General features: G+C 39.2%; 1 protein-coding gene across 1 annotated transcript in view; it reads left to right on the plus strand.

Moving 5' to 3' along the window:
- The window catches only part of LOC122796926 (collagen alpha-6(VI) chain-like), a 1,619,258-nt gene that overhangs the window by 1,033,115 nt on the left and 570,040 nt on the right, over positions 1-16,103 (plus strand). The window contains exon 23 of the mRNA XM_044065693.1: positions 4,743-4,808. Coding sequence (XP_043921628.1) covers positions 4,743-4,808 — 66 coding nt within the window. The remainder of the gene's footprint in view (positions 1-4,742; positions 4,809-16,103) is intronic.

The following is a 16,103-nucleotide window of genomic DNA, read 5'->3' on the forward strand; positions in this document are numbered from 1 at the left end:
ACAGTCTGCTTCTCAGGTACAACAGAAAACCTCAGGCTTTCCCTATGTGCTTTGCCCTCTAATTCTATTATTTTTTTTAAATATATCTTCTTGTTCAGTCTCATATTCAGCCAGCCTTTATTTCATTTCAACCTCTGAGTTTTGCAGATTTATCACCTTATCTGAATATCTGTTTAAAGCTTCACCCATTTTTTCCAGCCTTTTACTGTTTGAGTTGATGTACTCCATTAGTGTTTCATTTATTTTAGATAGGTCTGTGTGTAGTTGCTTTATACCTTCCTCAATGTTACTGGAAGTCATGTCTGAAGCTTGCAGTGCTTTTTGCTGAACAGCTACAGTACTTTTCCCAGAAAATGTTTTTTGTTACCTTTTGTAGTTGGTTTTCTTTCAGATCATCTGTATTTCTTTTTTCCTGGCATCCAGGCAGTGCACTTACTAGCCAGTTACTGAAATTTACTCAGAAATCCAGGCCTACTGGTCTTCTCTGCTAAATTTTCTTTTTCACACTGTCAGAGCTAGAATTAAGCTGTTTCTCAATATGCAACCATCTTGCTAGTCCCCAAAATAGACTATCTTATCTAAAAACTAAAAAAATTGAAGACAGACTGTATCCAAGATGCTCCAAAAACTCAACTTACTTTATCCGTCTACTGCCCTTGCCTCACATAATACATTAGCAGAATGTAGAGTTGTCTGCCCAGACCCAGGCCTAAAAGTTGTTAGAACTTCCATTCCTCCAGAATATACTTCTACATGCAGACAAAACTTACAAAGACCTATTAACAATAATTCCTTAAAACTATTTTCTCTAAGTATCCGTATCCACCAACAAAATAGCTGAACTGTATGCTTAGATCTCCATCTAATTCCCAGGTTTTCACACTCTTATAGAACCATAGATCAAACCAGATGCATCTAATGAAGGCAGCCTACCTTCTGGTTATAGCACGTTTAGACTAGATCAGGAAAACAGAAGGGCAGCTGATAGAGAAAAATGCATAAAACAATTGCCAGTATCAGTTCTACACAAATCCATCCATCCACAACCCTTTTTTCCCATTTTTACACATGGGGTTGGATGTCATTTCAACAGTGACAATCATCTAGAGCCAATGTTTACACAGCCAAGTAACATTCCTAAATTTAATGATACAATAGTATTGATCACCAACAAAGCCTTATGTATCGTATATATCTCAGCAAACATAACTACATCACATTTGAAGACATTCTTTCCTGGTTATCAAAAACATTAAACTTGAAACTCTCATACTTGATAATGTTAATATAAATTGGGCTACATTACAAGTTGGCTGTCTGAAAGAGGCCCAATTCCTAAAAGACTTTAAAATCTGCACTCTCACAACAATCTGGTTCAATGACATCTGTATACTCCCACAGATTATAAGGAAATAGTACTTATCACTGCTGCAGACCACACAGGACAGGCGTTTATTTCTTATGGCGAGCTGCTGTCATATTCTTTTGTTTTGTTGCATATCTCTGTTCCTTTTGGCCTTTGCTGAAATGATTTCATTTGCAAAAATCTAGTCATCTAGAATATGTTCACTAAGCTTTGTTCTAATCAGTGTCATACCTCCAGTATACTTGCAAACTGTGGTCTTAATTTCTGAAATTAGTAGTGAAACCTATATGTTTTCATAGGACTGTACACTGCATTTTTTATATAGTGCCTGAGCTCAGGAGTGAAACATAAATATTTTCACAGTACTATGTAATGTATTTGTTATGTAATGCACGTAAAATCGACATTTGAATACCGGGCAGGCCTAATTCTATTGCATATCAACAAATCTTAACAATAAAACTGATAGTTGCTTAGATATAGAATGTACAAAAAGGAACCAATGCCATAAAAATTACATATTTGAAAATAGCTAACAAATGGTTGGATCCTGTCTCTGACATAGAAGACCCACTTTGAATAACAAAGTGTAACTATCTTGCATATTGGGATAAATGTGTGAGTGTTTAAACACTTAAACGACCAATGATAGACTTTGTTGACATTCTTTTGTCTCCTTTTGACTTTCATTACAGATGTCTAACTCTGTCAGCTTGATCTGATTAGATCTTTTGGTAGCACAGTGGCACAGCAATTACGATTGCTGTCTCTCAGGGCTGAATTTCCCCATTTGTTTTTTTTTTTTTTTTTGAGCCTTCTGTATAGAGTCTTCCTGTCCTTCTTATGTCCATATTGCTTTTTGCCAGGTGTTCTGCTTTCTTCCCTCTATTCAAAAAGCATGTTAGCATGTTGTTGTTGAATCAGAGTTTCTGCAGACTGCCTCTATGTGTTTGTCCTGTGGGAGATTGAGTGAATGTGTGCTTTCTGCATTCTGCTGATACTGCATTCAAAATTAGTTCCTTTGCTTTGTTCCTACTGAGAGGCAGCACTCCAGTGACCTTAAATTGATTTAAGGTAGTAGTTAAAGAAAGAGTGAATGAATTAATGAATTATTATATATGTCACAATGACCTATTTTACTGAAGACCATTTGGTGACAACTAATTGACTAAATGATTCTTTGGCAAAACTTTTGACTTTCACACTTCTACATTTCTATCAGGTTTTGTGGTTCGAATTTAAGGAGACGGTCTGGGGCTAGAGCTAGGCAGCATTGGCCTTGAAATCAAAATGAGGTTTTTAAGGTTTTGTGAGAACACCAGTTGGTCTGTCACTCTTGGCTAAATGGTTTTCAATGAATCTGTTGACTGATATAAATGCTTAATGTTGCATAACATTTAATTATTTATTTATTATTTATTTATTTATATTGCATCTGTTAACCAGAGTAGAACAAGATCCCATTGGCTTGAATGAAAAATGCAGTGCATTCATATATTATATACAAAGTGAATATCGAAGTTGGCTTGAGGAAATACACACACTAGATAAATGACATTATATTCAGAGTGAGTGAAAAAATAAAACAATATATGCATGCATTTTTTATATATATATATATATATATATATATATATATATATATATATATATATATATAGATATACTGGGAATCAGAGTTGCCATACTGATAGAATCAAAATCAAAAACAGAGTCAGATCAAAGCATGTGGCCAGGAGAAGGGAATGGAGATTTTAAGACCCATAAGTCTGACCTGCTTCATAGGCGAAGCCATGAAAAGCGTTATCATGGAACTAGTCAATCAGTGCATAGGGAATCTCCAAACACTGGACCTGTCTCAGTCTGGATTCATCAAGGGCAGGTTATGCTTACTTAACCTGGTGGACTTTTTTGAAAAGGTCACCAAAGAAATGAATGAAGGCAAAATGATACACACTACATACTTCAACCTGGCCAAAGCATTTGACACAATTCCCACTCAGGCATAATACAAAAGCTAAATAAACTGGGAATAAATCTCTATGTCACCCACTGGATTGTCAACTGGCTCACAGATAGGATGCAGATATTCAAAATAGAGTCAGTTACATCTACAAAGAGATCAGTCACCATTTGAGTCTCCCAGGGTTCTGTGCTACATCCTCTGCCATCTGGCATCGACTTTTCTGAAGTAAAAGCCAATGCCAAAGGACTTTTGCTGATTAAGTTTGCAGATGACTGTAAGCTAGAAGCAGTCATTGAATCCCCAAATGACTTAGCCATCCTGTAGGAAAGTTTATCCCAAATAAATAACCAGTGTTAAAATCATAGACTGAAATTAAATGCCATAAAAATGCATTGTTGTATGCTTTAGAAAGTCATCTACCCAAGGAATCTACCATTTTGCTTAGCCCTCCTTAGGCCAGTCACTGAATATAAATACCCCCTTTAGCATATATCTGTCAATACCCATGCAACAACTGGAACACACACACAGAGATACCTTACTAAAAGAATATAAGGCCTAAACAACATGTTTTACATAGACAGACTCAAAGCCCTATTATGATACTCTGTATCCTACAGACTGCAAAGATGTGACATACAAGACATCCTTACATGCATACTAATATTTCTTCCCTGCTTTCTGAAGTTCAGGCACTCTTTCCACTCTCCACAGTGGTCTAACTAGCATCCTGGATGTCTTTAATATGCCCTTCATGCTGAATGTGTGGTAGAATAGCTGTGTGTTCATCTTTTTACAGCCATTTTACAGAAATATGGTTGTACAAAAGATACAAGACAATGAGTGTGTGTGTGTGTGTGTGTGTGTGTGTGTGTGTGTGTGTGTGTGTGTGTGTGTCTGTGCGTGTGTGTGTGTGTGTGTGTGTGTGTGTGTGTGTGTGTGTGTGTGTGTGTGTGTGTGTGTGTGTGTGTGGTTCAAATTTGTAGAAGTGATAGAAAACCCAAAGCAGTCAGCTTTCTGACTCTTACCACACCCCTCAGAGATTACGTCTGACTTGTGCTGTCTTTTGACTATGGCCTATATTCTGCAGATATGTGTAATGCTCCATTAGGGCAGCCAAACAGATTTATGCGTGTGCGCCAGTTATAAACAAAGTACTGGAAAAGGGATGCCATTACAGACCAGGTGTAGTAGTCCTCATGTACTGAATATTAATATCCTATATTGATGCTTTTTTTAATAAATTGCTAAATTTAAGTTTAAATACTATATATGATGAAAATGTTTTTATATTTATTAGTTTGGGTATGCTTACTGAGTAGTTGTAGCTGTAATAAGAAATCAAAAAAGAGCTAATACATAAATGTTTTGTTTCTGCAAGTCCTAAAACTTAACATTTGTATTTTTTAGGGAACTCCAGGACAAAATTCCAGAATTTCTGGTCCAAAAGGAACTAAAGGAAATCCAGGAGTGCAGGTGTGTATCCTTTAAGTTGTTAAATACCTGTTTTATATACCTTATTACTCATGTGTGCAAGAAAACATTGGATTAATTTGTGGGCATTCATATATTTTTAATAATCTAAAATAAGTTTGTGTACATTACATTTATGCCAATTAATTGATTCCCACATTTCATAGCTTATGTTTGAAATACATCCCTTAAAGAAAATGTGTATTGGTATTATTACTTAAGTTATTGTGTTGGCAACTATGGTAACGGTTTTACTTCAAATATATTTTAGTGACGTCTCTATATCTGCAATGTATCAACGTATTAAGACTTAATAGTCATATGATTGTGCCCTGTTGTACCCATAAGTGCATATATTTTCTTTAAGTTAAAAACATATGTGTGTGTGTGTGTGTGTGTTGATAAATTCTCAAATAAGAATACACAACTGGCATACATGAAAGAGCAGAATTTTAAAGTCTGAACTGTCCAACATGATTTAAAGGTGTAAGGAGTCTGTGACATGTACTTCAAGTTTTCTTTAAGTGAGTAAAGAAATTGTTCATGCTATGACCAAGGACTATCTACCATGTCTTAAACCACATATTCCAAATAAGGATCACATCTGTAGTCTACCATGAATAAAAAAGTGACACAAGGACACAGTTCAGCATTTGAATCACAGAATATGGATAGAAATGCTCTGTAAGAAATCACATCACAAAGAGCATTCTAATGAATTTCTCCCTTCACTTCCTGAGCCAGAGGTCAGAAAGGTGAACTTGTATGCCATGGATAATGTTAGTTTAAGGATACATGAATGTCTGATACTGACTTCAAAGAGCCCCACTATTTCAGTGTAAAAACCTGGTATAAGAGTAGAACACTAATCCCATGAGTTTACACAGGTTTGGGTATTCAGAGTGATTGATTTGTGCAAGTCCATTATCTCATGCATACATTAATCTTGATTGACAGGTTGTCTTTGTGAAGTAATGACATTTTAAGAACTACTTACTTATGAAGACTTTTTAACTTCATTAAAAAATTAATATTCATAAAACAAGACTCCTGGTGATTGTCCCTGAATTTTATCACATATGTTTGCCCTGACACTTATAATATTTTTGATTTTCTGGTGCATTGGGGTAATATTTAAAAAACTGTCACTTGATTTTTTGGCCTTTATTCCTCTATCATGTTTGGATTTATCCCAGATTCTCAAGCAAAGAAGTTGAGAGGTGTGTTGGTAGTGTTGTAGCCATGCTATACACAAGTTCCTAGCAGAAGTGCTGAGGTAAGGCACAAAAGTAAGAAAAGCCATTGGAACATACCTCTGAACTGCCCCCCCCCTTTTTTTTCTTTTTCTTTAGAGCATCCCTGATTTGTTTCACTTTTTTTGCCCTGTCCCTCATAACATTTTTGGTCTTCTTGTGATTTACCAACAAATATTAATGTTAGTGTTACTCTTTGGAAAATATCTGTTTATGTAAACCCTATTGTTCTATTAATATTTTAAGTGAATAAGAATATTAATAGTGCTGTCACACAAGAAAACTACAGCAAAAGTTTTCCCTTTGTTATATTTATACTGGAAGGACAAAAGTAAGCCTAGAAGCATGACATTCACCAATTGCGGAGGTCAGAAAGGGCTTGCTTTATGAATATTCATTTACCTGTCTTCTGTGTAGAGATCAGATAGAGAACAAATATGTATTAAGTATGCATGGCACACCAATAAGAGAGTATATTAATTACTTCATCTGCGGTATTTGGGTGGGGTTTGCTTCTGCGCATCCAAGAGGATGTTGTTCTACAGTATCACTAAGAACTCCATATAGCATCCTCAAGCATCTCAAGCCAGTTTAGAGCTGATAATTTAAAGCTGCAAACTCATCCAAGAAAAATTGACTGGGAGAATTCTGCTTTTCACATCACCAAAGATGCCCCTTCATATTTCAGAATGATTTGGCTTGTCATGTATTACATTTTTATTCTCCCTGGAGCTATAAGTTTGAACTTAGTTAAAGTTTCCATGTACTAAATGAAATCATAGGTGCATAATCTGCCCTAGCCAACTGCTGTCTTAAAATAACAATTCTGGAATATTATGTCAGTTATAAATTAAGTGCTACCTAAAAAACTCGTGAGAATGTTGGGGTAAACAGCATTATTCTCAAAGATACTGAAATACCTCACATCTACATGAAAAAAGAATGGCATTTATTTAGGAAGAAAAATTGAATGGCTAAGAAAATGGCATTACTAAATGAAATATACACGTTAAAAAACTTTACTGTAGTCCTTAATTACTCATACCTACAGGACAAAACAGAGTCAATAAACTGTTTCTTAAATGAGGTGAGTGGAATAACTCTGAATTACTGGAAGCAATCCATTATCTTTATTTATAAGTCAGCAGACTGTGAGGTGACCTTATGACTACAGGTTACAGTATCTGAATCTCAATTATTGCATCATTTCATGCAGCTACTACAGAGACAACAGAAAGATTTTACAAAGGATATGTTTAGACGAGGTTGTGTAGGAGTAACCTGTTCAGTTTGTCCACTGGACCTTGAGTAACAAAGGAGAGCTGATATTAGGTTTCACAGCAAATAAAACAGATATAGGGAGTAAAGATGGTCTCTGATTCTGTAAACAGTAGTAGCTATCTCTGACAGGTGACTGAGGTACAGTAAAAATCTACAATAAATATATATTTTTTGTTAAGTGGACATTTATGGAACTATGCCAAGCTTTTAACAAAGGGGATGCTTGTTTGAGCACAGATAAGGCAGACAAGCACATATGAGTCACAACATCTTGATGAAAGTCTTTAAAAAAAGCATTGGTGGGAGAGAAATTATGCAAGCATAGGGATGAAATGGGAAAACTCAAGTGCGCTAGCCTGTGTTACATATTTATTGCACTTTCCTGCTGTTTATTGCAAAAAAGAAAAAAAAAAAAAAAACGATCCTTGTTTCCCATCTTTCCTGGCCTAGAGTAGTCCAAATACAGGCTTTGCTGTATTCTGGACTTTTGGAAAGTTCCTGTGTTGCCCATTTCCTTTTGGATAAAGGGAGGCTTCTTTGTTCACCAGCGGCAGAGGGGAGCTTGGAGCAGCCTATCTATCCCTTGAGGAGTGTTCCCAGCACAAGAATCTGGTAGTCTATTGGCCGTTTTGGGCCAATTTCTAGCTCTTTCAAGTCCCCCTGTATAAAACCCGTTTTAGCGCAGCTTTGTGCGATTTTGTGCATAGTGCAGTATCATTGGGTTTAAACCATTCTCGGCTCCACAAAGTCTGCTCTTCACTTTTTCCCTTAGAACTGATCTAGTTCTCATAATAAACACCCTATTCCCACTCTAAAGCCTGGCACTTGCTCACTAAAGCAATTATATGTCAGCACTAAAAAATTAAAAGCACTACACCCTCACAAACTCCCCTTAAGTACTTTGTTCCCCATTGGCCCTTTTTTCATTTATAAAGGAATTCCCAATACTATTCTAGCATGTCCAAAGGTCAGTTGTCAATCTCCTCTACTGTCCAGCTGGTGAATCTGGGAATCTTAAGGCAATGTTATAACTGCCTCATGTACACAGACAACCCTCTCTTCCTCCCAACAAATTCCAACACGTGAGAGATGCAACCATATAGCCAAACTGGAGGATAAGCTCTCTCAACTCAGTACTGGCATAACCAGTCAGGAGGAGAAGGAAACCACACTCACTACAATTCCAGTCTCACATAGACCTACCACGACAGCAAACCAAACACATAAACACACAAAAACATACTTGGTGGCCCTAAATAAAAATCTGCCTAAGCAGCAGAGACCTCCAAAGCAGACACCCAAGCAACCGCTACCCCTAAACAAAACACATGCAACACATAGCTCACAAAGCCAGTGTGCCGAACAGTCACAGCCCTTAAGGCTAAACAACACACCTGATACACTTGTCATAGGTGACTCTATCGTCAGGCACACTGACGTCCTGCTCACCAGGCTGAACAAGGAGAAGGTCACGGTGAGCTGCCTGTCGGGCGCTAGGATCCGCCACATAACACAAGCACTCAGGTCACCCCAAGGTAAGTACAAATATGACTCAGTCATCGTCCATGCTGGTGTGAATGACCTGAGATGTACCTCCCTGGACTACATGAAAAGAGACATAGAGGAGCTCTCTGAGCATGTAGCCCAGGCCGGTATGACCCTGACTTTGAGTAGCATCTTACCCTCACCAAGAATGATGCCACAATATGAAGACAAGATGATCAATTTCAACAATTGGCTTAAGTATTGGTGTCATTCAAAGGGGATCCAATGCCTGTCTGCTTGGGATGACATGCTCGACCAGCCACGATGCTTCGCTAGGGACGGCTTGCACCTGTCACCCCTGGGCTTTTGGATATTGGCAAAGGCTCTTGCCACCCCCATAGTGCCTTTTTTAGGCAAGGCTCAAAAGACAAACCCACCTCCATAGGTATCACAAGGGATAAGAAACTAAGAGTAATGCTACTCAACGCCAGAAGTCTAAACCTCAAGATGCATGCACTCGAAACTCTCCTTAGCATGGAGAATATCGATATCTGTGCAGTAACAGAAACCTGGTTCAAGGCTCCCGAGAGCACCCCAGCACTACCAGGTTATACCTCATATCATGTTTTTCGGCCCCAAAATTTGCACCGAACCACAAAAGGAGGGGGAGTATCAATATTCGTCAAAGATACCCCCACCTCCAGGTTGGTGGCACAGCATGAAGCATCAGAGACCATCCATGTGCAACTAACAGTGGGTAAAACTGCCTTCCAGTTTATAGCCTGCTACAGACCACCCTCCCAAACCCAGAAACCCCACTCAGCCTTCCTGAGAACACTGGAAAATATGAAGGTATCTCCAAACACCATTATATTGGGTGACTTCAACTACCCTAACATAGACTGGGAGCATTACTCTAGCTCCAACACCCTAGCCCAAAGGTTCCTAGAATTTATAAACTCAAATGCTATGAAACAACTTGTTGCCACTCCCATAAGAGGGGAAAACATACTGGACCTGATCATCACCAACATGGGGACTCTATGCTAAAGACCAGAAGTGTATCCCTCACTGGTAAGATCAGACCATAAACTAATCTCACTAGATATTCACATCCCAACCCCAGCCCCTGCCCAGAAAACCACAGTGAAAAACTTCTCTAAAGCAAATTTCACACTCCTCAAAAACCGAGGTGGAATCCTTCAAAGCCCCTGGGCCTGTGGAAAATATGGCCCAGACCATAGAATCCTCAGGAATGCATGGATCATGCAATCCCAAATAAAACCAAGACCCAATCCTCCAAGGTTAGGCGTCCTCTCTGGTGGACCCGAGCCATAAACAAACTATACAACAGAAGGAGGAAGCTACTACATGATAGAGCAAAATCACAAAAAAGGGAAGGCATCTCTGATCAGTATTAGCAAAAAACTACGGGCACTCATAAAATCGTCTAGGGCCAGCTTCGAGAGAAAAATTGCACAGGACACTAAGGATAATCACAAGGCTTTCTTTAGTTATGTTAGGAACCTGGGTGGGAATTCCCAGATATGTTCAGAATTAGTCCAAAATGACAAAAAATACACTGAACCCACAGACATTGCCAACATCCTAGCTGACAGGTTCAGCGCAAACTTCTCGCCCCCTTCCTCACCAAAAGGGCAAATATCTATCCCAGCAGAATGCTGTCCCCCTGACATCTCAGATGCTTAGGTAAAAGCCGCCCTCTCCAAAGCAAAAAACACAGCATCAATGGGACCAGACGGTGTCCTGGGCTGCATCCTACATGAACTCCAAGAAAAACTAAACCCAAACATAAAACTACTGTTCAATCTCAGCCTTACTACAGTATATGTACCCAAAGAGTGGCATACAGCAACAGTGGTCCCTCTCCACAAAGGTGGTGCCTCAACGGATCCTGGAAACTATCGCCCCATAAGCCTGACTAGCTTGGTCTGCAAAGCTATGGAAAGGATCATCATGGACCTCATAAATAAAGATATTGGGGACCTACTGACTCTGGATCCTAACCAGTTTGGCTTTGTTAAGGACAGATCCTGCCTCTTAAACCTGGTCGATTTCTTTGAAACAGTCACCAAGGCCATTGACGAGGGGAAGGTGGTCCACACAGCCTACCTGGACCTTGCAAAAGCCTTCGATACAATACCCCACTCGGGCATGATAGATAAGCTCACCAGCTTAAATATAAACCCCTATGTCACTAGATGGGTTGCAAACTGGCTCAAGGACAGAACCCTCATGGTTAGAATTGCTGAAGCCATGTCAGACTCCAAACCAGTTACAAGTGGCATCCCACAAGGCTCAGTCCTGGGACCTCTCTTGTTCGGTATATATTTCTCTGAGGTACAGGCTAACACGGAAAGACTGTGGTTGACCAAGTTCTCAGATGACTGCAAACTGGGTGCCATAATCGACTCTCCAGCCGACACAAGCATCCTACAAAAGGGCCTCATAGAAACAGACAACTGGTGCCAGAGCCATGGCCTCAAGCTAAATGCCAAAAACTGTATAATCATCCCCTTTGGCAAAAACAAAGTGTCCACAAATTACCACATAGGTGGTAATCCATTAAGTACAGAAGAAGTAATTAGGGACCTGGGTACCCAAGTTGATAGCAATCTCTCATTTGACAACCACGTGGCCAAAGTGGTTAGAAAAACATTTTATATAGCCCACCTAATCATGAAGGGATTCACATATAGATCAGGGGAGGTCATCGTGCCTCTTTACTCATCCCTCATCAGGCCCATAATTGAGTACAATGCCCCTTTTGGGATGTACCTTACCAGACACCTGCAGCAATTGGAAAGACCCCAAAAGTACCTCACAAAGAGGATCAAAGGGCTCAAACAGATGCCATATGCTACCCGGTTAAAGAAACTCCAGCTCTACTCAGTGGCATACCGCCTGCTCAGAGGCGATCTCTGCCTGACGTATAAAGCCATGTCCACCCCGGAATTAATGGACATGCTACACTTCAGAAAATCCAAATCCCATCGAGCTACGCGCTTGAGAGACTTGAACCTCAGCACTGAAATAAATAGGACATGCTGGAGGGACAGATTCATAACCCAGAGGCCCCCTTCACTCTGGAATAAAATCCCAGTCCAGGTTAGGTAGAGTCCCTCATTGACTCTCTTCAAGAGGAATCTTGATGAGTGGATGGGAGATTGTAGGTTTACCCCGGGTATCACTTCTGTGTCACTGTTAGACAGAGGCAGAGTATACTAACCTCGAAAAAGGGCATAGCAAAATTCATTTAAAATGGGTGGCGAAAGCCAAACACATTCTGGCTAGGCTTATAAATGCCCTAGGGCAGATAGCCTAGTATGAACCTACAAACTTATGAACCTATGAAAATAGAGCTACTGTAAACTGAGTTTTTCTTGAAGAAATTGTGCAACATTGCAGAAGGTGAATTATTATTATGAAACCTTATTGATACAGACATCATACAAGGACTAAGAGTCAGATTTGATACCAAGACATGTCTGTGAGTGGATCTGTTCAAAGCCATCCACAGCATGAGCAATAATGGACAGTGAAGAAACTCTGTGTTTGTTTTGGAAAAAGCAACATGATTCATCTCCTGTTCTGAGTTATCAGGAAGCCACTTGTTTTTTACCAGTATGGCAAAACATGCATATCCTGAGCCTGCTGCATTGTAGGTGTGTACTAAGAACATACATATCACGAGTCTGCTGCATCATAGGTGTGTACTAAAACATGCGTATCCTAAGTCTGCTGCATCATAGGTGTATACTAAAAACATGCATATCCTGAGTCTGCTGCATCATAGGTGTGTACTAAAAACATGCATATCCCAAGTCTGCTGCATCGTAGGTCTGTACGAAAAACATGCATATACCAAGTCTGCTGCATCATAGGTGTATACTAAAATCATGCATATCCTGAGTCTGCTGCATCATAGCAGTGTACTAAAAACATGCATATCGCAAGTCTGCTGCATTATAGGTATGTACTAAAAATATGCATATCCCAAGTCTGCTGCATCATAGATGTGTACGGAAAACATGCATATACCAAGTCTGCTGCATCATAGGTGTATACTAAAAACATGCATATCCTGAGTCTGCTGCATCATAGGTGTATACTAAAACATGCATATCCCAAGTCTGCTGCATCATAGACGTGTACTAAAAACATGCATATCCTGAGTCTGCTGCATCATAGGTGTGTACTAAAAACATGCATATCCCAAGTCTGCTGCATCATAGGTGTATACTAAAAACATGCATATCCTGAGTATGCTGCATCATAGATGTATACTGAAAACATGGCTATCCCAAGTCTGCTGCATCATAGGTGTGTACTAAAAACATGCATATACCATGTCTGCTGCATCATAGGTGTATACTAAAAACATTCATATCCTGAGTCTGCTGCATCATAGGTGTCTACTAAAACATGCATATCCCAAGTCTGCTGCATTATAGGTGAAACATGCATATCCCAAGTCTGCTGCATCATAAGTGTGTACGAAAAACATTCATATACCAAGTTTGATGCATCACAAGTGTATACTAAAAACATGCATATCCTGAGCCTGCTGCATCGTAGGTGTGTACTAAAAACATGCGTATCCCGAGTCTGCTGCATCATAGGTGTCTACTAAAACATGCTTATCCCAAGTCTGCTGCATCATAGGTGAAACATGCATATCCCAAGTCTGTTGCATCATAAGTGTGTACGAAAAACATGCATATACCAAGTCTGATGCATCATAAGTGTATACTAAAAACATGCATATCCTGAGTCTGCTGCATCATAGGTGTGTACTAAAAACATGCATACCCCGAGTCTGCTGCATCATAGGTGTGTACAAAAAACATGCATATTCCAAGTCTGCTGCATTATAGGTTCATAGGTGTGTACTAAAAATATAAATATTCCAAGTTTGCTGTATCATAGGTTCATACGTGTGTACTAGGCTAATAACTACTGGGCCCTTTTTAAGCCTAGCCATGCATCCAAAATCTCTGACAAGTTCTGGCACATTTGGTGGTGTAAAAAGGGGCTTGGGAAATGAAACATTTACTGTTAGGAGCCTGGAAGATGAATTGTTTACAGGATGTCTGTGTCCATTAAAGATATAGATGCCAAATCAGGAGTGAATTTCTGAATTCCCATCCAGTTGTCCAAGTTGCACTTGATTTGGGTTAACATGAGTAAGGAGTCTTTTTCCAGAGAAAGGGTAGTCTCTGGGATATATACCTGTATCTCTATCAGGTCCTATTTATATCACAGACAAGTTTTAAGTCATTAGTAAATGAAACATTTACTGTTAGGAGCCTGGAAGATGAATTGTTTACAGGATGTCTGTGTCCATTAAAGATATAGATGCCAAATCAGGAGTGAATTTCTGAATTCCCATCCAGTTGTCCAAGTTGCACTTGATTTGGGTTAACATGAATAAGGAGTCTTTTTCCAGAGAAAGGGTAGTCTCTGGGATATATACCTGTATCTCTATCAGGTCCTATTTATATCACAGACAAGTTTTAAGTCTTTAGAATATTTAATTCTGGTACTGTTTGTTTCATGGATATCAAGGAGATCAATTAGATTGGAGTCCAAAGATGCCTTGTATGCCAGGCATAGATGTCCCCTCAACAGCCTGTAGGTGACAGAATTCAGGGATAGAGTTTTGAGGCAGTCTGTCTGAGACATGTTACTTACACCCTCTATTCTGTTAGTAAGGGACCTTTGTGGATGTTTCAATTGCTGGATCTGTCTGGATAGGTACATACCAAAGCAGGCATTGTACTCAATGATAGGTCTGATGAGCGCTGAATATAGTAAAACAATAACCACTTTGGACCTAGATGCCATAAATTTGTTTATAAGTTACACAACATAGAATGATTTCTTCACTACCATAGACATGTGATGGTTGAAGGCTAGATTACTGGCTATGTGTGTCAATATAGTAGTTTCCAGGGGTGAATAACTTCTTGAAGGATACCATTATGCATTTCTTGACATTTAGTTTCAGTCCATGGCTCTAACACCAGTTGTTTGTCTGTGTCAGCACTTCTTGGGGAATATTAGTGCCAGTGGGGGGTTCTATCACTGCTCATAATTTGCAGTCTTGTAGGTCAAGTGTTTGCCGGTTTCCTGTGTCATTATTGGTCATTTCCATGATCATTTTTTCCATGGCTTTGCTTATGAGACTAGTGAGACTTATGTGTCTGTAAATTTTCAGTGTTTGTAGATGGCACACCTTTTGCAGAAGGATGACAGTTGCCGTTCTCCATTCATGAGGCACTAAGCCTGTTTGTAGGGAATGGTTAAATAATGATTCCAGAGGGCCTAAATGTCATGTTTATGCAATTCAGAAACAGCCTGGGATATTGTTGGGGCCCATCAATGCAGTGTTTTTGACCTTAGAGAGAGAGCACTGAGGGCATGTTCCCTGCCAAAAACTGTGGAAAATTATATTTGATGGTCTTTCCCAAGTGAAGGCTGTTGGGTGGGATGTAAAAAAATAAATAAATATATATTTTTTTCAGCCAGGAGAGTTGTTATATCTTCTGGCTGAGTGTAGGTGGCTTCATTAATAATTAGATTTGCACACAACTGTGTATTGCTTTAGAGACTGGGACATAACTAAAGAATGCCTTGTGGGTATCCTTGTCCTGGAAAGTCAGATTTACCTCCAATTTGGCTATGGTAGACTTTGGGCCAGATTCAGTAATGCCCACAATGAGTTTACACTGTTCTGAGTGAACAGACAGCACAGACATAACTCACACCTTTTTCCTCCTAATTTTAGTTTTCCTGCTGATATTCTTGCAGCTTTAAATATTGACAGGGATTCATAAAGGTTACCACAAAGTGTAGACTTAGTGTAATCTTTCTAAGTGACTAGAAAGCACAAAAAATGTGATATGAATTTTATTAAATACATATTGTGTACACTGTGTAGGCTTTGTTGAATCTGGCCTGTTTGTCCTCTGAGTTGTTTGTTTAGTTTGGTGAGAGTGCTTTAATTATTTTGGTGCTACACCTCCTACTTTTTGCTGTGATTTTCTTCCTTTTGTTATATTACCTATTAGTGTTGTGATTCCACCAGGATGGCTTGTTTTCTGAGTTTGTTCTGTATTTCTTCCTGGTGGGTACAGCTGCCTCTATGCAGCTATTAAAATGCTTGCATAGGGGATTTGCTAACAGTTCCATAATGGCTGCAATATACGGCTTAAAGGGGCTTGAAATTTTGCCAGGTTATCACTTAATAGTAGGA

Source organism: Protopterus annectens, chromosome 3.part0 (genome assembly GCF_019279795.1).
Source record: "Protopterus annectens isolate FY-2018-M chromosome 3.part0, PAN1.0, whole genome shotgun sequence".
NCBI lineage: Eukaryota > Metazoa > Chordata > Ceratodontiformes > Protopteridae > Protopterus > Protopterus annectens.